Below are 19,877 nucleotides of genomic sequence, written 5' to 3' on the forward strand. Positions count from 1 at the left end.
CACCTTGGGTATGTTTTTCAATCAGTCCATCTGTTCTGCTCCCTACTCTGTCTCTGGTGAATCCTCTAACACCCCCCCCCATCTCTTGCCTGTACCCCAGTTCTTGTATGCCTAAATAAATAAATCTTACCCTACACCGGGACTCTGCTCCTTTGAGCTTTCCCAAAGCCTTAAGCGTCGCCACTGAGGCAGCAGGGTGGACAGAGTGCCTGGCCAGGTGCAGAGCCCTGGCAGCAAGTCCAGGCCATGCCAGCTGCTAGTTGACTTGGCAAGGGTCTTCTCCCTGCACCTGTGGAGTGAGGGTTTGGGTTTGCTTCCAGGTTAGGGACGCCTCGTTCAGGACGGGTAACTTCCCCCCAGTCCTGAGAAGGTGGGGGCGAGGCCACATCTCCAGGAAGGATCAAGAACACACCTCCGCATAGCCCCTCGAGGTCCTGCTGGGCAGCTGGGTTTGTGCTGAGTGCTGGGCTTCCAGTCTTCACCCCAACCCTTACTGGGGCTCCAGTGGAGGATGGTGGGTGTGGCGGGGCCACAGATCCTGATAGGCTACATGCCAGGGGCACTGGAGGCTTGTTTTTCTTTCTTCTCCCCCCTCATTGATTTATACAGTAAAGAGAGTTTTCAAGCAATAGGCATGTCTGGGTCTGGTCAGGCGGGCGAGTGATTAATCTTAGTTTGTTGGTGCTGACAGCCAGAAGCAAAAAATAATAAAGGATTGCGGAGTGGGGAGAGGTGGGGGATGAGAAAAGACTGTTCACCCTTCGTCCGTCAGCAGGGAACACCCACTCTGCTGCTCTGCTGCCTGAGCACCCCGTTGCATGTGAGACTCCCACTTAGCTTCATCATGGCTGAGCACCCCGGGGCTTCGTCTCCAGGGCAGTCTCTCTGGCCCCCACAGGGCCCTCTGGTAGTCCCAAGTTCCCTGCTCTGCAGGTTGGGGGGCTGTGACTGATCCCGGGAGAATGGGGAAGATGGAGGCAATTGGGGTGGGCAGGAGCAGCTCAAGCTGAAAGAACAGCAGCCCAGGCCGCCACTCCCAGCGTATTCTGAAACCGGCATCCTCCTCCCGACCGCCGCAAAGATGCAGCTCGGTACCGCAGAAGTCACAGGCTCTGGATCAGCCTGGCTGGGGGTCTTGAGCCCCAGCTCTGCCACTTACTAGCAGGGTAGTCAATGGGCAAAGGAACACAACCTCTTTGAGCCTGGTTTTTTGCCCCATCTGCAAATGGGTTTTATAGATAGATGATGAAGAGACCCATGTAGGAGGCTCTCATTAGCACGTGCCTGTTGGGAGGCAGACGCTCTCAGTCAGTGGGTAGCAGCTCCCTGTCTTCACAACAGGGAGACTTTGGTGAGCCACGGGTTGTTGGGGAAAGAGGTCAGTGAGGCCCAGAGCCTGGCAGGTCATCAGCATGTGTCCTAGAAGTTTGTCGGCACCCATAGACGCTTCCCTTTACAGAGGTGGGGATTGAGGGCTTGTGCTGGGCTGCGCCTAGAGAAAATCTCGCAAGGCTGTGCCTGAGGCTTCAAGTCACGGAAGTAGGTACTCCAGTCCAGGCTGTGCCACGTTGGGTGGGCCACTTCCCCTTCTCTGGGTCCCAGTTCTCATCCGTAGCCAGAGGTGATGGCCTCGCCAAGCTCTCCCTTTCCTCCCCTCACTGTCATCCACGCCACCCTCCCCCGAACTGTGGTGCCCCCCTAACCCCCACTCCGTGACTTCAGACGTAATGAGTTGAGGACACATCGTCAATAGAACTTGCATTTTTGTAGCAAGCCAGGGCAGCAGCTCTGGGAGTTGCTGAGCAGAAATTTTAGGATTTGAGGAACAGAAAGAGACCATTAGAGTGCTGGTCCAATGCCTTGTTCAGGGGGAGAAACTGAGGCCCCAGAGGGGAAGAAGCTCACCCACCTCCTGGCCTGATGGCCAGGCCCTGTTTTCTGGTAGCATTTGAGTTGACGGGAGACAGAGAGTGAAGGCATCTGCCTCTTTCTCTCACTACACAGCATCTCACATCCTTTTTGTGACTGACAGAGGAAAGATGAACTTTCTGCCCAATTAGTGCGCAGCGTGTTTTCTTCTTCTAAAAGGTTTAAAGGAAATGCCACAATTAGGAGCTGCCGCTGTAGGCAAAACAGGCTCTCCAGTGCTCGTCACAGGGGCTAAATGAAAACATTGAACTTTAGAATGTGCAGCTGCCTTGCAGGCTGGGAGGACATGTCACGGGGAGCAGCGAGGGGGTGGAGACGTGACATTTCCCTGTATTCTGCACCCCTGAGGGAAGCGCCAGTATGACACATCCCAAGGATGTTCCCCAGTGTCAAAGCCCTGCTTCTCCTGGTCGGGCATGTGGTCTTTGGTGACTAGAGCGGTGGTGCTGAGAGACGACGGGGAGCCCCCTGGGTTTATGCCCGGAGACGGGTTCAAATCCTCACTCTGCCACTGACGAGCTCTGGGGTCCCAGGCCAGTCATGGGGTTTGCGCATCCTTCCTTTCCCAGGAATGGCCATGACTTGGGTGTAACCTGTTGTAGTTTCCAGCACTGTGGGGGTTTGGAGCTCTGCTGGTTCTCTGATCCCCCAATTTACTGTCTGAGATAAACCCTGCCCTCTACCCACTGTGGGTTTCTAAAATGCTCTCATGAGATGATTCCTGGCTTGATGGCTGATCCTCGGGAATATTGAGCTTTCCACTGTACATTATGTAGTGAGAGAGTGGGGGTGAGTAACCGTTATCTTTGCAGATAGAGAAACTGGGGCTTACAGGGGCACACAGAGTGCATGAAGAGCTGGGGATTCATGCAGTGCGACGTCCCCTTTCTGCCTTCTGGAGCCTCTCCCAGCAGAAACACCTTCTGCCTCCTCTCCAGCTGGGCCCCAGGTCCCCCCCGTGACCGCCCACCCTGGGCAGCACAGCCTCAGGGCCAAAGCCACACTCACCTAGCAGGCTTGGCCCACAAGCCGGTTGCCTGGCATGTCTCTGGCACTTTTCCCAAGGATGCTGGTGACCTGCAGAAGGCCAGAAGCCTTAAAGCCCCTTCCCTCAGCTTGTGGGAGCCTGAAATCACTGGGGTTTTCTCTCAATGTAGACTGACAGTGTCGAGATGCGTGACCCAGTTTTGGGAGTCTGCTTTCTTTTGTGGAAACTCAAGCAGTGAGAGCATCTGGGAACCTTAGTGGCCAAAGCTGAGGCCAACTCAGTAGGACAGCGGTGTCCCCCGTAGCTGGTGAGGTAGAGATTTTTAGGAGCCCCCCACCTACCGTGGAAGGCACAGATCAGAAGTGAGGCACTGGCCGCCCACACACTTTGACAGTTCAGCGAAGTGGGCAGGGAAAGGAGGAGGCATTGTAGAATTGACAGGGCTGAGGAGTCAGGAACGAATGACATGTCCTGATTTCTCAGGGGCTGGGTGAGTGATGGTGCTGCCGGCTGCAACATGGGCGTGGAGAGGGCCCTTTTGAAAAGACCCTGAAAACACCGTCAGCTGCTCTCCTTCCACCACCACCAAAAACCCAGGGGGGGAGAGGTGCCACTCAATGCCAGCCCATTCTCCAACAGCGGAGACCCCCGGAGGACACCCCTTCTACCACTCCCCCCTTCGGCAATGCCTGTTGATGGGCTGGGGGGTTTCACTTCCCAACCTGCTCCCTCCCCGTCCCAGCCAGGCACTCAGCGTAGCTCTCTGCTCCCCCGAGAGCTCCCCTGTCCCCTCCAGCATCTGAACCACCCGATTACATTTCCAGCTGGTTTTTAATTATCTCATATCAGCCTGCGTAAAGCTGCCTGTGTGGCTTATCCGCCAGGATGCCCGTCCGTCGCCAGGAAACCTCTCGCGCCCCAGGACAGCTTCCCTTCCGAGGCGCTGGGTGGTCTTTCCAAATGAGAAAAACATTTCTTTCCAATCACATTTCTAACATCTTGTTAATATGACACATTTAATAATATTTTTGCAAAAAGCCATCTGGGAATGTCTAGGTTCGGGATTTGGGAGAGGGCGTACCGGGTGCTGGAGGGACAGGCCACGGTGTCGTGGCAGCCCAGTGCCATCAGGGAAGGCAGCTCTGTGGAGACAGGAGGCTGCAGCCCCATGCCAGAGAACCAGGCTCAGAATCCACGCTTCCTCCGCAGCTCCCCTCCTGTCTTGAGCTTCTCAACACACAGGCACAGGGACAGGTAGAAGTGAAAGCGCTTTGTAAACTCCACCAGGCCGCAGAGCCTTTGTGCTTACCCGGAAAGTATTTGTGGTCTTATTCTGCTTAGAGCAAGGTAAATAACTCAAGGCCCCCAGAGGAAACAGGATCAGCCCCTACCTAGAGGCATTTGGCAGGGCTTCATTCATACAGTAAAACCCCAAGTAGCAGGGTTCCCTGCTCCCCAGACCTTCCCGCAGTTACAGCCAGCAGGGTCTTAAATCACTGGGTGGAGACCCTGGCTCCTGATGGGAGAAGCAGACACAGGAAGGAAAGGAACCTTCCTGAGGTCTCAGGGCAAGTTGCTGGCAAAGCCCAGATGTGTCGACTCCCATTCCAGGGTTATTACCCCTCTGAATGCCATAGCACTACATTTTCTTCCCATTTTCTCCATAAATGTTCTAGGATTTTAAGGGGGATTTATAAAATCAGATGTCAGGTTTTAGAGGTCTCGTCTTTGCTTCCACAGTTCAAATGCTAAAGCTATGAAAGGGATGTGCTGCTGTCTGGGTCCCACACGCACCTCGCACACCCTTCCAGAGGGGGGCAGAGGCCGCGCCAGTGCAGGTTCTGGTGCTCAAGCCTCTGTGGGCAACTCCCCTCTCGCCCCTCGGAGCAGCCAGCCTCCTTCCTCCTTCTAGTCCCGCCTGCTTTCTGCCACTTTTAATAGTGCTTTTTTTAAAGATTACTTCACCCAAGAGGAATATCAGAAACAATTGGGTTTGGCAAAGTCAGCTTATTAGAAATGCTTTAATTAGAACTTTTTCCTTTTTTTTTTTTTCTTCTGCTGTTTTCCCTTTGAAAAATCCACATGCTGCTCATGGCCCCAGGCAGCCTGGGGACTAGCCTGCCACATTCTCAGACAGACTTTCATGGCAGGACCAACAAATAAGTCAGCAGTGTAGCTATCACCACTGCATTCCTATGGTGCACTGGGCCTTGGGTGGCAGACCAGGCACAGCAGCCTCTGAGCTCAAGTCTGGGCAAAGAGACAAGCAGGTGGGTGGTAGAGGGAGATGAGGGAGGGAGGAAAAATTTAAGTCTGACTGGGGACATCTTGGAAGGCTTCCTGGAGAAGGCAGCATTTTAGGAGGGTTTGGGAAGAGAAATACAACTTTGAGAAAACTGGGCAAATAGTTTACTAGAGAAGTAACAGCAAGGCAGGATGATTAGAATTGGGATTAGAGAGGAGACCTCTGTGGTATCTGCTATCCCAACTGGAGTTTTCAGGGTTTCCCTCCACAAAAGGCCCCCACCTTTAGCCAGGGTGACAAGCTGTCCATATCTCCTGTGGGAGTGATCAGGCTCTCTATTTTAAAAAATTAACCCAGGGCCCTCCCTGGTAGTGCAGGGGGCTAAAGTGTGGCACTGCAAGCAAGCTGCAGCCACTTCAGTGTGAGTTTGACTCCCAGCCAAGGAGCTGGCCCACATGGCACAGCAGACCTCTGTTATCTCCCTGCTGCTCCCCTCAGCAGTGGATTTCAGTACATCTGCCTGATCTGCTCCCCACTCTGTCTCTGGTGATTCCTCTTACACACACACTACCACCACCCACCCACCCCCAACTTCTGGCCTGCACCCCAGTCCCCAGTTCTTGTGTGCATAAAAAATAAATAAATAAATAAATAAATCTTTTTTAAGAAATGGCGCCCAGTTTTAGTTTCCAGGGTAAAGCTGGAGAATATCAACTCAAGAACCCTGCTTACTAAATTTTCTTCTAAAGGCTAAGACTGCTGATCTTGACCCTCAGGTTTATATAATCTGAACTGATTTGGCTTCTGCAATATGCCTTTCATGGCTGGGCCTTCTCTGGGAGAATGTCCTTCTGTCTGCCCCACACCTGGGGGTCTTGCACAGTCTGCACACAGCATATATGTGTAGATAATATTTAGAGGGAAGTTATCACAGAATTCAGAAAGAGACTTGATCATAGTAAAAAACAACAAAATATTTGGTTCAGATCCGCCCTGGTGCCTCAAGGGTTAAAGTACAGCACTATGAAGCTGTCCACAGCCACTGCAGCAGCCAGTTCAATCCCCAGCCAGGGAACTGACCCACATGGCGCGGCAGACCTCTCCTGTCCTGCCCACTGCTCCCCTCAGCAGTGGGTTTCAATCCATCTGCCTGTCTCTGTCTCTGGTAAATCTTCTCAAACCCTCCTCCCATACTCCCTGTACCTCTGACCTACACCCCAGCTCTTGATTGCATAAGTAAATAAAACAAATCTTAAAAAAATAAAATACAATATTGGATCCAAGTCTGTAACCGCATACATCGATCTGTGCACATGTACAGGAAGCACGTGGGGACAGCTACTGTGGGGGTGAAACGGCCAGTGACAGTGATTGTTGTTCTTCCCTTACTTTTGTCTTCTAGAGTGTTCGCAATGAACCTCCTTCACAACAGGGTTGTGTGGAGTTTTATTTAAAGAGGCCACCTAGGAGGCTCCATGACCTTGCAGTGGGGACACCTGGCCCTGCTCTGGGCTGTTCTGTGTGCCTCAGTTCATCAGTTCTTTGGGGAACAGTATCTTGCTAGGTTAGTGCACTGCCTGGAGACAGAACCCCTGCTTCAGATCTCCACTCTGCTTTTCACTAGCTGTGCGGCCTTAGTTTCTACATCTGTACCATGGGCCTGGTGCTCATGCCTACCTTCTAGGGACAGTGTCGCAGACAGAACGCTGTGCAGGGACATGCCTCATAAACTCCAAGGCCCAGTCGGCTTAGGTGTGGCCACTCTGCCATTCTGCCCCCCAGCCCTTTCCACACTTCCCTCCTGCTCCCCTTACTTGGCTAAGGAGCAGGTCCGGTGCCCATCATTTCCACCAGACTCTGGAAGTGTCCACCCTCCCCGTCTGGCAGCTCCCTCCAAGGGAGAACACATGTCCGAGGAGTCATGCCGGCTCTTTGCAGGCCGTGGTACCTGGTGTTACAAGCCAGTTTGAGCAGGTCTATAGAACTCTGCCAATAGCAATGATAAAGAACGTGAGCTGTGCGTGTGTTCTGGCACGATGGCGGTGGTTCTGGAGCCCCGGAGGCAGCAGATGGCATGGAGAGTGTGGTGGGTACGTCCACATTTCAGTTTCACAGTCTCCAAATATTAGCATGACCCCATTTCAAGTGTAGATTTTCAAGCTAGGAAAATACTTTCTCCTGCCCTGCATTATTTGCATTTTAACCCCAAAAAAACCTTCTGTGAAGAAAACTGAGGTTGACTCTCTTACTGATGTGGGAGTTGCCTTTCTAAAAAGCAATTAGTTCCGATAGTAAGTAACTTTTTGGAACTCAATTACTTGCAGCCATGCTGAAAAAAGCTATAATTAACGTGGTCAAACCTTAGCCCAATAATAAAATGAGGGCTTTGTTGTGTATCAAGGCAGAAATCAATTTCATTAGAGAGCAAAGAACTAAAGGTTTAATTTTGAGAAAATTCTCCACCCTGTGGAAAGAGGTTGTCAAGAAGCTGCCAGAACGAATGCTCAACAGGAAAGATTTGTCCTCCAGAGCCCAGATTACTAAGTGACCTTTCAGAATTGCATTTCCAAACCTTCTGAGTGTTGCCAAGCTACTGGGGCTTTGCTTCATAATGTTCTCAGTCCCACGCCTCTTTTGGTCTCCATCAAGAGGTGAGAGTTGTCTGCTCCGGTAACACTTGGCTGTCTAGTGGACCACATCCACTGTCCTTTGGGATTCGAGAGAAGGTGGTAAAGAGTGGGGAAATTTGGGAGTGGAGTTCGGACAAGACTGGGGGTGTAGTCGTATCCCGACAGGGCTGATTCAGGCCAAGCTGGGCAGACCCACCAGAGACAGTGGCTGCCTCGGGGGTCAGCAGTGGGACGCCCTGTATGAACAGCTGGCCAGGCTGGCAGGAACCGGAGCTCAGAGCTGCACTGACTCATTCGGGTACCAGATATGGAAGAACTTTCCCACAGACAGAGCCATGGTGGGCTGGAAGGGCTTGTCTTATTTAGCAGGGAATAATCTTCCCAGTGCTGGGGGGAGGCATCAAAATCTGGACGTTAGATGTAAATATCACTAAGGGTTTCCATCATCTCCAGAATGAGAAAGGCAGTTCTCAATGCAGACGTGTACCGGAACCTCTTAAAGAGCAGGTCCTGGTACCAGAGCGGCCCAGGGAGCCTTAACAGTCCCCAGGGGCTCCGATGTTTCTGCGGTGCATTTAAAGAAATGCTGTTTTTGAGAAACCTGCTTACCCTGCCCTTGCAGACACAGGACTCAGGTTTGTCATGAAAGTGAGGGTTTGTCATGAAAGTGAGTCCTTTTACTTAATACCTGAAGTCATTCATTCTTCCTCATGGGGTATGAGCAGCACTATGTGCTAAGCTTCGAGGACTGAGAATTTGGCAGGACTTGGTTGTCTAGGCCTTCATGTAAATGGGAAAACTGAGGTCCGAAAGGACAGATCCAGGGCTTGGGACCCTGATTCTTAGTTCAAAAGCACTTTCGCTTGCTTTCAGCTGCCTTCAGGGAACATTGTAGGTTGCTCCCTATCTCACAAATGAAGAAACTGAGGCCCCAGTGCCCAAGCTTTTCTGCAGTGGTTCTCACTGTCTGCCATAAAATTTGCAGGAGGCTTTTGAGCAGGGTGACTTGGCAGTCAACTGTGTGCCTGTGAAATTCCAGGGAGGAGAAATCACTCTCCAGTGCAACGCAGGGTCGCTCACTGAGCAGGGAGATCTGTTTTAACTTGCAGTTTTGAAAGGTCACTCTGGATTTTCTTTTCTTTTTTTATTTTTATTTATTTTTTTCTCTTTTCTTTTTAAGTAAAACTGTAAGTTGGATCCCGTCCTTTGTGGACAGCAAGCTCCCTATCTTGCTAGGTTGATGAATGTCCATGGTCAGTTAGCAAAGGAAGCCAGCACCAGGCCAGAAGCCAGCACCAGTCCAGGGCAGGACCATGCTTTAAGGATTAGGTGAAAATTGGACTGTGGAGATTGTTGCTTCCTCTCCCTGCACATTCAAGCACACCCTCTCTGCCTCTCCTCCCAACCCTCCTCCTCCACCTTGTCACACTCCAGCACTGTTGACTTGGATCATACAGAGTCTATTCCTGAGAATCCCTTGTGCCTGGTGACCTGGAGTAGGGAGGGCTGTCTGGCCCCTGATTCTCTGGGGAATGAGAATAGATCACCACCCTCTCTGGACCTCTGTGTCTTTCAGGAATCAAATCGTTTCAAATGCCTCTACATGGCATCTTATCTCCCTCCAGGATGTTGAGTACAGGGCAGTATACACAGTGGATACTTCATAAATACCATAGACCGTCAACAAGTTTTAAGCAGAGAAACCTCTCTCCTCATGGCTTCTGTTCTGTTCTCATGTGGGTCCCATGTGTAACGGCAACTTGATGTTTGGTGAAATTCATCTTAAGTCAGTAAACGCCCTGCCCAGAGTTACAGGGGCCAGAATCCAAGCTTCCACCCCAGCCAGGATGCTGCCTGGCCATCCGTGGCTCCTGGGTTGCCAGCGTGGTCACGAGCCACAGATCAGACAGATGGGGAGACACGCTCGTGCTCGCCAGACAGCATGCAGCCAGTAGACCTAGCAGATGGGCAGCCACTCACACCCAGGCTCCTGGAGAGCCGTGGAACGAAGCCACATCAGAACCCCCAAACTGCAGCACCTGCCAAGACTTACCACACACTGTCCAGCTCAGACCTTTGAGACCAAAAAAGCTGTCCTTTCTGGGTGGGCAGTGAAAGCACCATTCCATAGATGGGGAAAGTGAGGTTCAGGGTGAGGCCCAGGTCAGAAGTGTCAGGACTCGGCACCTTCCCCAGGTATCTTAAGGCGGCAGATGGTGGTTCCTTTGCGTCCTGTATCTTGGAGCTATTCTGTTTTTCTCTCACAGGAAAGGGCCCCCCTCCTCTCACTCACCAGCCTCCTGGATTGACCCCAGATTTCCAACTCTCCCTTGCACTAAAAGCCATGGTGCCTGTCTCCCTGACAACTGGTGCTTGCCCCTGAAGTTGCCTTTGTTCAGCATCTGCTTGGTCCCTGTTCCAGATCTTCCGTTGGCAAATTCCATGTTGTATAAGCCCCTCGTGGGTGACTGTAGCAACCTTCATCAAGCATTCACACATCCCAGGGATGTTCTCACAACTTTGAGGGTAGACACTCCTTGCTCCCATTTTACAGATTATTCTCCATTGTAGGGGGTTGTCCTGCACACTGCAGACTGCCTGGCAACCACCCTGGCACCCCCCTCCTAGATGCCAGCAGTGGCTATGACTGTAGACATTCCCATAGAGTCCCAGAGGGAGGGAAGCTCACCCTAACTGAGAAATGTTGCTGCTCCAGGGAGAGTATGGACTGGGGGGGGGGAAGGCTGGGTTCATTCCAGCAAGAGAATGCACCCCGTGGGCACAGATGTCAGGAACCCTGCTTTCAACGTTGTGCTGTCCCTGAGCTCCAGGACCCACCGTGCCCAGTGGTGCTGGTGCCCCCAGTCTCACTGATTTGAGAACTTCAGTGCTGGAGGGAGAGGGGACTGGCTCAACTGTGGCATCTAACTTCAGTCCAGCTGCCTCTGCCACCTTACCCATCACAAATGCAAGAGGTGTTTGTAGTCCTATAAGAGATGTCCATTAGAGCTAAAAAAAAAAAAAAGAAGGAAAAATATGAAAATTCTAGCTGCTCTTTCCCCTAGTTAAAGCGCTGGTTTTGCACACATCACCCACCACCACTCTGTTGCGCTTGACTGGGCCTGAGAGCTGATAGAACACTGATGGGAGAGGCGGAGGGGTCGGGAGGTGCAGTAGTCATCCAGCCTGACCCCACCTCAAGCACCATTAACCCTTCACACGCACTTACACACCTCCAGTAGCAGCAGGCTCATTCCCTCTACTGTTCGTCCTCTCCTGAGAAACCTGCCCAAACAGATACATTCTGACCTACCTGCTGCTAGTAACACAAAACAGGCTTACCTCTTCCCACATTTGCCAGCGGGTGGCATCTGCCAGTTCTTCTGCCTGGAGACGGCTTTTTGTCACGATTTACTGAGGTCTTCACCCTGAGCTGCCAACTGAGAGCTTGAGAAATACCCAGACGTCTCGGGAGGGCTAATTGCTGCTGATGCTGATGTTTGTTGTAAGTCTAATTATTTGGTCATAAATCAAGTCGTTTGACTCACAGATTTTACATTTAAACACTTGCTCACGGTAACCTGCATAAGTGTCTTTGGCTTGTTGCTGTGAAGGCCGTTCCAGGAGGCAATGGGTGCATGTCGATGTCGGCTTTGACCTCGTAAACCCTCCCCCTCAGCTCCCCTGACTCCTCATGCCTTTCAGCTGGAAGGGGCCTCCAGTCCCCCACCCCACACGGCACAGTTGGGGCACCCCGCCACACATCTAAAAGAACTCACATCCTGATCCCCGGGCTCCAAAAAGCCTGACATCCTCACTGACCTGAGCAGGTTGCTGTTCCCTCTGCTCCTTGGTCTTCTCGTCTGTGCAGGGGGTGCCTTGCAGAAAATGCCAGCCTCCCCGCTTCTTTGGGAAGTCACAGTCTGCCAGGTGTGGACCAAGGTGGCTGTCACTGCTGTGCCTCCAAGCACCAGGTTTCCCAGCCTGAGCTCTCGGAAATCAGCATGTGCCGAAGCCAGAGATGTCACCCTGCCGGCCCTTCTCACTTGAGAGCTGGGTGTTTCTCCCCCTCAGCAGGCCCAGGGCCCTCCTCCGAACATGCTTCTGTGCAGGAGCTCACAAGTGCTTGTGGAGAAGCTGCACCTTGCTCACAGGTGTGGGGACCAGATAACTCACCCCTGGAGCCAAAGAGAAGGTGGGGAGGGCAGCAGACGAGCTGAGTCACGGAGGCTGCATCGCTGACCTCGGGTCAGGGTTGGGCAGGAACTACCTGTTTTGCTGACACATAGGTGACCACAGAGGTAGGCACTGTTTTGCCATGGTCAACCTCCAGATTCCAGGTCGGCTCCCCTGGGGATGCTTCCTCACCCAAGGTCACAGCAGCTCAGCCTAGAACCACAGCTGCCTCCTCTTCATTTAGCACTAATGCCCACTTGCACAGGAGTGCCAGCCTGTAGGCACAGTGGGGCCTGGGCTGGCGTCATGCCCTGTCCGAGGTTAAGCAGAGGTGCTTGCCGCCATGTTTGTGGAGAGAGGGGCACGTGTGACATCTCCCTCCTCTGAGAATCACCCTGCCACCAGTCGTCGTGTTCACCTTCTCAGATGCACAATCTCCTCCGCTCTTCTCTCACAGACCTGGCCCCAGGAATCTTTGCACAGTGGAGGATTCAAGTGTTTAATTAAAATGACCCAACAAGAAAAGATGCCCCACTTCTAAGACCTGCTGGACTCCCGGAGTGGGAGAACCTGGCCCAGGCCTTCAGAAGACTGGCTTTAGGAGGGAACCTGGCTCACGTTTATACTTCATTCCTTTGTTTTAGTTTTTTAAAGATTCATTTTATTTACTTATGCATACAAGAACTGGGGTACATACCAGAGGTACAGGGGACGGGGGGAGTGAGAGGATTCACCAGAGACAGAGTGGGGAGCAGCATGGGCATATTGACTAAAATACACTGCTGAGAGGAGCAGCGGGTGGGTCAGGAGAGGTCTGCTGCGCCATGTGGGTCACCTCCCTGGCGGGGGATCGAACTTATGCTGCAGTGGCTGCTGATAGCTTCATAGTGCTGAGACTCAGCCCCTTGTGCCACCAGGGAGACCCTGAGTTTCATTCCTTTAGACCTGGGCAGGGCATCCTGGCCAGCTCAGTGGTTCCGGGAATGATTTCTTTTTTAAAATTCCAAGGAAAGAGGGGGCTTCTCCATTCACCCCCCCCCCCCCGGTCTCCCTTAGGCAAGATTTCTATTTCTGTCCTTATTTCTGGTTGGAAAGACACTTGCCTGTGTGCTCCCCTTGTAGGTTGACCCTCTGCAGGCACCCCTATGTCTGGCCTCATAGTAGGTAGCTTCTGCCCTCGGGAGCTTGCAGTCCAGAGCGGAGGCTGCAGGGGGCTTTTTCCTTTGCCTCAGGACAGCCCTTCACAGATAGCTGCTAGATGGTGGAATGAGCTGGTGGGTGGATGGACAACGTGACTGGCTATGTGCTTTGTGCCAGGCATAATGCTCAGGACCAAGAGAGGAGTGAGATGGCCTGCTCAGAAACATCACAGGCAGGGTTCCAGAACCCAGGAGCTCGCAGGACTGCAGGGAGGCCTTACCCCTGGGCAGAAAACATCCAGAGACCCACATGGATAACTGGCCCCCTTCAGGTTCAGTGACTGGACAGGGGAAAGTGAGGCCATAGCGGTAGCTTCAGAGCCCCAAATGCCAGGCTGAGAACACAGGCTCTGGAGTCAGGTATAAATGCAAATCCTGAGCCCTCTGGATCCCACGAGACAAGGCCCACAATGTCCCTTAGCTTCCGTTTCCCCACCTGTAAGCAACGACACTTGTGCCCAGTTAGCTGCCTTGCCGTGAGCTCCGCTGGCTAACACATGGCATCTGCTCCCCGCCTAGCGGGAGGGGCTCAGCTAGCACATGGCCGTGGCCTTCCCTCGGCAGGGGCAGTGGGGAGCACTGGGCAGATTTGAGATGGGGGGGTGTTCTGGGGGACCTCTCTATGGCGAATCCGCTGCTCACCCTACTTTCCATAGAGGTGAACCAGAGATCACGCTGTGTGTGGGTTCCTACAACCAGGTCACCACACCCTGTAGTCCCAAAGGGCAATTTCCTCCTCCCACATAAATATTATATGCAAGTATTTTTAAGTCATTTCATCATGAAAAGAAGTGATTTAACATAACTATTACCCAGGATTCTTCATGAAATATGCATCAAGCAATTAGGTCTAAAAGCAAGAGGTGAGGCCTCGTACCAGGCTCGGGCCAGCAGCTGCAGGCTGAGTGATGTTTTATTAAAGCCCGTGATTATGAGATGAGGTGGGGCCTGTTATTAGGCCTGACGCGCCAGGCACGTTTGATAATCCTGGTGATGAGGAGGTGCTTTTTGTGATGATAATGAGCGATCTGAACGCTCTGACAGCCCTGGCACCCTGGCCTCCACCAGCCTCACAGGACTCATTAGGCAGGTCACCCACCAGAGACACCCCTAATTGTGACTTTGCTCTCACAAGATGTCCTATCAAAGGAGACAGGACTGACGCCTGTCCCAGTGCCCCCAGGGCCCGTGACTTCCCGGAAGGAAGGGGTGATGGGAAGAGGTGTGGCCCCTGGCCCCGGGTTCTGGTTCTGGCCACAGCTGCAGCCCCCCACCCCCTCTTTGCTGTGTGCCTTGAGCCTCATGTCACACTCTGTTTCCTCCAAGTTACCCCAAGAGCATGAGGTGACTCCCAGCTACTGCTAGCTCTGAAAAACCCTCTGTCCAGGGCAGCTACAGTGGCCCTATCCATGCTGTTACTGGGCAACTTCCCTGGAAGTGGTTTGTACCCCTGTGCTGGATGGGCAGCCCCTGTGCCAAGTCATTAAGGCCATGCCTGTCAGCCGTTTCCAAGTCTTTAGCTCTATTGTTAGTGGGGGACCCTCGTGGGGAACGCACAGCCGATAGGGATTTATTATTGCAACACGTCTCCTGGGTTTGTGTTGACAGAGCTTTCCCTGACCTTTGCATAAGCCAGGCTTTGACAGGTTGTCTCAGAGAAAGCCCGCTCACCTTTCCCGGCCTGCCAGCCCCCGTCCCTGGGAGTGCCTTCCACGCCTGCCTCGGCTCTCGAAGGCGCCATCGGCCCTGAGAGGCGGGTGCCTCTTGCCCACCATCCTGCCTGGGAGCGCCGAGGGCTGAGGTCAGGAAGGAGGGCTCTGGGAAAGGCCCACCCTCGCTGCTCTTGATTGCTGTGTGACCTGGGGCCAGACATCTCCCCTTCGGAGCACAGCCACTCAGGAAACGTTGGCCCTTAGGACCCCATGAGAGCAGGGCTGAGGGCTGGGGGCAGCAGTGGAAGGGGAGCTGGAGGAGACTGCCCACTTTGGGGTCCTCTCCTGCAAGAAGCCCTCATGGGTGGGCAGCTGAGTATGCTTCTACCCCCAGTATCCAGGACCAGAGATCCAGAAGTGGCTCATCTGGTTGATCTCCCCACAGGTCTGCTGGGGCCAGGGCTAGTGTCCAGCAAGGACAAGGGCAGCTTGAGGTCCACAGAACAAGAGTGCAGTGCTTGAGCCCAGGGGAGTGGCTCATGACTGCGAGGGGCTTCGGATGTGAGGGTCAGCTCTTGGGCCTTTAACCCTCTGCCAGGACTCCCAGGCCACAGACTCCAGCGTTCACAAGAGATGAGCTCTGGTCCCCGAGTCTGCCTTGGTCCCTGAAGTGTGTGACCGGTCTGCCTCCTCAGCATGGTCTGGCACAAGGTGAGCCTGACGGCTGAAGAGCCAATCGAAGCAACTAGCAGCAGAGCAGGAGCGACTCCCTCAGCTGGGCCTGTGACCACACCTGGTGACCACTCCCAGAACAGAGGATGTTCAGCTTCCGGCTCTGGCCTATCACTGCCCGTTTCCCTTGGGGGATATTTTAAGAATAACTGGTGTGAAAGTGTTACTTTGACCCCTGTGAGTTACTCTCTGTAACCCCCTTAAAAATTGGTTCCCACATACACCCACCCTCCCCACGGCAGGGCCAGCCTCGCCACTAGCTGCTGTGACCCCGTCTTCAGTACTTCACACTTTGCACACCAAGCTGGAGAGCTGTGAGAATCATAAAGCCTGATGGACTGGCACCCCAAAATATCACTCCATTGGACTCACACAGAGGGAACAGGGTGCCCAAGGCCATAGTCCCTCCCTGCAGCTCCGGCCCGCTGCCCCCTGCCCCCAGGCACACCCTTTCTTTGAAGCATGTGGAGAAGATAGAACTTTGAACTCTTACTGGTTTTCTTAGCCACTCACTCACATTACCTCAGTCCTTCCCAGGCCAGCCTTCTCCACCCCGCGCCCCCCCCCCCCTTCTCTCTCTCTCTCTCTCAGGCATCACTCAACTCGCTTGTGCTTTTTCACTGCTACACACACCGTTTCCTCTGTAACAGCTGAAGCAAGTGCGCCTCCTGCTTCTCGATGTGTCGACAATTCTCCAATGAAATGACCCTTCACTGAGGAGCAGAACTTGCCATAGGCGCTGTAATTAGAACATTGTCAGCCTTAAAAAATCTTGATTTAAATTTCAGTTCTTCACAGGAATTATTCTCTCTTGAAACATAATTGCTCTCCAAACGATTTCCTTTAAGCGGAGGGTGACATCTCTAAATACATTATTATGAGCAGATGTATTGCTCAGTGTCTGCACTTCATTAAGCATTTGCTCTGCCCATTCAGAAATGGTCCTGGAGTCCAAATTGACACATTAATAGAGCGGGCGCTGGTAAGGACGGGGACCCCAGTCCTGACTGGAAGAGACGTTGTCAGTCCTCCACCGGCCCGCGTGGGGGACAGGCAGGGTGAGCTGATAAAGGTTACAGACCCACATCCTTGCAGAGCTCTGGGCCTCCACAGTGACCTTGGCCACCTGGAAGCCAGGAGGGCTAGTCACAGGTTGTCAAGTGGTGATCTCTGGGGAAGGCAGCGTGAGGTCGGACCCCAGCCTTCTCAGTGACGGCGTCTCGGTAAATTAAACTGTGCGTTAGAGCTATAATACCTCCAAGGTGTGGCAGCAAAGCCATGATGGAACCCTAAAAGGCTGGGCTTGGCGCTGAAAGGCCGGTTGAGCAAGAGCAGGCTGACAGCGGCATGAGTGAGCTGATGCAACTGGACCTCTGAGCAGGAGTGGGGAAAGGGAGACCAGAGTCCCTGGGGAAGGAACATGGCCTTGACCCTCATGAGCTGCACCCCAGGCTGGCTTGCTGGTGTAACCGGCAGCCTTCCAGGTCATGGGGCCAGGCCTTTGCTCTGGTTTCTGAGGAAACCACCCATTGCCCCTTCAGAAGACTCAAGGCTTGGGCATGAGATTGGGCCCTGCTCTGTGGAGCACTTAGGGGAATTGAGAAGATGGATGAGTAACTGCAGTCCAGGTAGGCCACTGCTAATGGAGGTGTGAGTGTGCCCATGGGGTGAGAGATCTGCCTGTGAGAGCCTGGAAGACTTCCTGGCAGAGGACACGCAGGTTGGCCAGGGAGATGCAGGCTTTACTGAGCAGAGGACAGGAGCACAGAGGAAAGGCCCTGTGTGGGGGAGAATGAGGAAGAGCACACATCCTACCCGCCTTCCACCTGCTGAATCTAGTCACCTGGCTACCCTGGTGCAAGGGGACAGGAAATACAGTGCCTGGCTGGGCAGCCCCTTCCCAGCGACAGTTCCCTTGAAGATCATCAGCTTTTGGAAACAGCTTGCCTGTCATCCCTGCCACTTCCTGTTTCCTGGTGACCAATGCTCTGCCCGCTCGCTGAAGATATAAACATATTTTGCACCTGCCACGCAAAGCTTAAATATTTCGTCTGCATTGGTAACAGGAGAGGGGCTAAGGGGGGGTAGGTTGCTTTGATTTCTGAGAAGATTCCTAGAAGCGGTCCAGGTTAAGGATGCTCCTGCAGCAGTGTTTGCTGCTGGTGCCTAGTGTGGTGATGGAATTGGGGGTGCAGCTACATTTCAGCTGGTCCTGGCTTGGAGACGTCCAACTTGTAACTGCTTCATGGCCAAGAATTCAGTCAGAGCGTTCTCTGGAATAATGAGGATGACGAGCTGGCGTGCCCTCGTTCAGGGCAGAGTTGAGTGGCTCTCTGAGCCCCTTGTCCCTCCCACATCTGTCCCCTTTTCCTGCTTGGCCTTTGTCACCCTGCAGATGCTAACAACCTCTGTTTTGTCCACAGGAGCAACCAGGGCTTTATGCACATGAAACTGGCCAAAACCAAAGAGAAATATGTTCTGGGTCAGAACAGCCCCCCGTTCGACACTGTCCCGGAAGTCATCCACTACTACACCACCAGGAAGCTGCCCATCAAAGGGGCCGAGCACTTATCCCTCCTCTACCCCGTGGCCGTGCGGACCCTGTGAGCGGACCAGCTGCACCCTGCTCTCCGCCAGAGCCCAGACTTGGAGGAGCCGAGGCCCCCGCCGACCAGCGGGTCACCCCGGCAGGCCGCGTCCAGTTTGTGTTGTGTGTATGGTACTAGCACACCGCTGCATGTCTCTAGAATGCTGTTGCCACTTACGGGGGCTGGAAAAGGCCTGGAAGCAGACCGAGGGACGGCCAGTAGCCACCCAGCCCCCCACCCAACCCCCTTCTTGAGTTTCTGTGAATTAAAATATTTGCAAATCCAAAGAGATGCCTTCCAGGATGAACAAAGGAGAGCAGCTCCGAGGGGCGGGGCGGGAGCTCCCTGGGTTGTGTCTCTTTGTTCTCCAGCTGTCACAAATTCACACCTGTGTATGGGGCGCAGTTTTCCCACCGGGGCCCCCACTGGTGCTGGGAGCCCAGAGGCCCAGGAAGCCAGCCGGCCTCCCCTGTGGTGTGTGCCTGTGTGTGTGCGCATATGTGAGAACTTGGTCACATTCAGATGTACGGCTACTAACCTATGTTTAGTCACTCGGTGTAATCTAGGAGCTCTTCTGAGGAATCATCGTGCAGTCAAAAAGGATTCAACTATTTATGGATAGGGTGTGTAAATAAAATAGTCGTTTAATATACATTCTTATCCCTTTGTTTTATATACCTACTGGAGAGGGTCTCTGAGAGGGGCAGTGCTGGTTTCTTTCCCAGAGGACGGTGTTTCTGGCCATGGGTGGTAGGACAGGCCCGTGGGGCAGGGGGCTGGCCCCCTGAGAGTCTGCAGGAAGGTGCAACCTCACACGGCTCTCCCTTATGCCAGCAGCAGCCATCTATGTCCAACTGTGTCAGCCTCGCAGGTCCACCCCATCCAGAGGTCGGAAAGCGTCTCCTCCCCATTATCTGCTTAGTGCCACACTATAAGGCTCTTAACGATTAGGGGAAGGGAGGTTCAGAGAGAGAAAGTAACTTGTCAGATACCACACAGCTTAGAAGCAACAGAGGATGGTAACCAGGTTGGCAGGCCCCACAGCCAGTGCTTTGACTCTGCGTGACCTTCCTGTCACTCTGCTTCTGGGGGAGGCAGAATCCTGACCTCTCAGGGGACGTGGAACCGTCTCAGTCGTCCACGCTGTTCCCACACTTCCCCTCCAGCTAACCCCTGTCCTTGACTGTCTTCCCATTCACTCAGGGCAGGCCCTCCCAGAGAGGGCCCTGCGATTCGGTTCCCCTTCCTTCCTCACCCACCCAGCAACATGAAAGGTGCGGCTTCCCTCTGCTTGAGGTGCCTGGGCTGCAACCGCCTGTCTGCCCAGCAGGCTACACGCGACACAAGTTTGAAACTGGCATCCCCAGGATGAGGGGGGCCAAGCTTGAACATCGCCTGTGTGTCTAGAAGTTCAGCAGGGCCGGAGCCCCAGAGATGGATCGGCCTCCCGGTCCAGACAGAGGCCTGGAGATGGCAAGGACCCGCTGGCTGCCTGTCAGCCAGCCTGGGCAGAGCAGGCTCAAAAGCCCCTTTGGGGGCCTCTGGAATCTGCGGTTTGTGGGCAAAGCCTTCGCCTGATGTCTGTCAGAACAACCCCACGGGCTGACCTGCCTCGGGCCTAGTGTCCAGGAACCCATCCTGACCTTTCCCCTGTTTCTTACTGCTCCAAAACATCCTTTGGGCGGGAGAGGACCCGGTACCCAACGTGATTCACACTTTCCTCTTTTTTTTTTTTTTT

General features: G+C 53.5%; 1 protein-coding gene across 1 annotated transcript in view; it reads left to right on the forward strand.

Annotated features, from left to right (window-relative positions):
* Nucleotides 1-18,776, forward strand: part of SHB (Src homology 2 domain containing adaptor protein B) — a 120,186-nt gene extending 101,410 nt beyond the window's left edge. The window contains exon 6 of the mRNA XM_004677498.2: nt 17,975-18,776. Within this exon, the coding sequence (XP_004677555.1) occupies nt 17,975-18,158 (184 nt within the window). The 3' untranslated portion in view covers nt 18,159-18,776. The remainder of the gene's footprint in view (nt 1-17,974) is intronic.
* The last annotated feature ends 1,101 nt before the right edge of the window (nt 18,777-19,877 follow it).

Source organism: Condylura cristata, unplaced genomic scaffold (genome assembly GCF_000260355.1).
Source record: "Condylura cristata isolate star-nosed mole 26May11 unplaced genomic scaffold, ConCri1.0 scaffold00006, whole genome shotgun sequence".
In the NCBI taxonomy this organism is placed as follows: Eukaryota; Metazoa; Chordata; class Mammalia; order Eulipotyphla; family Talpidae; genus Condylura; species Condylura cristata.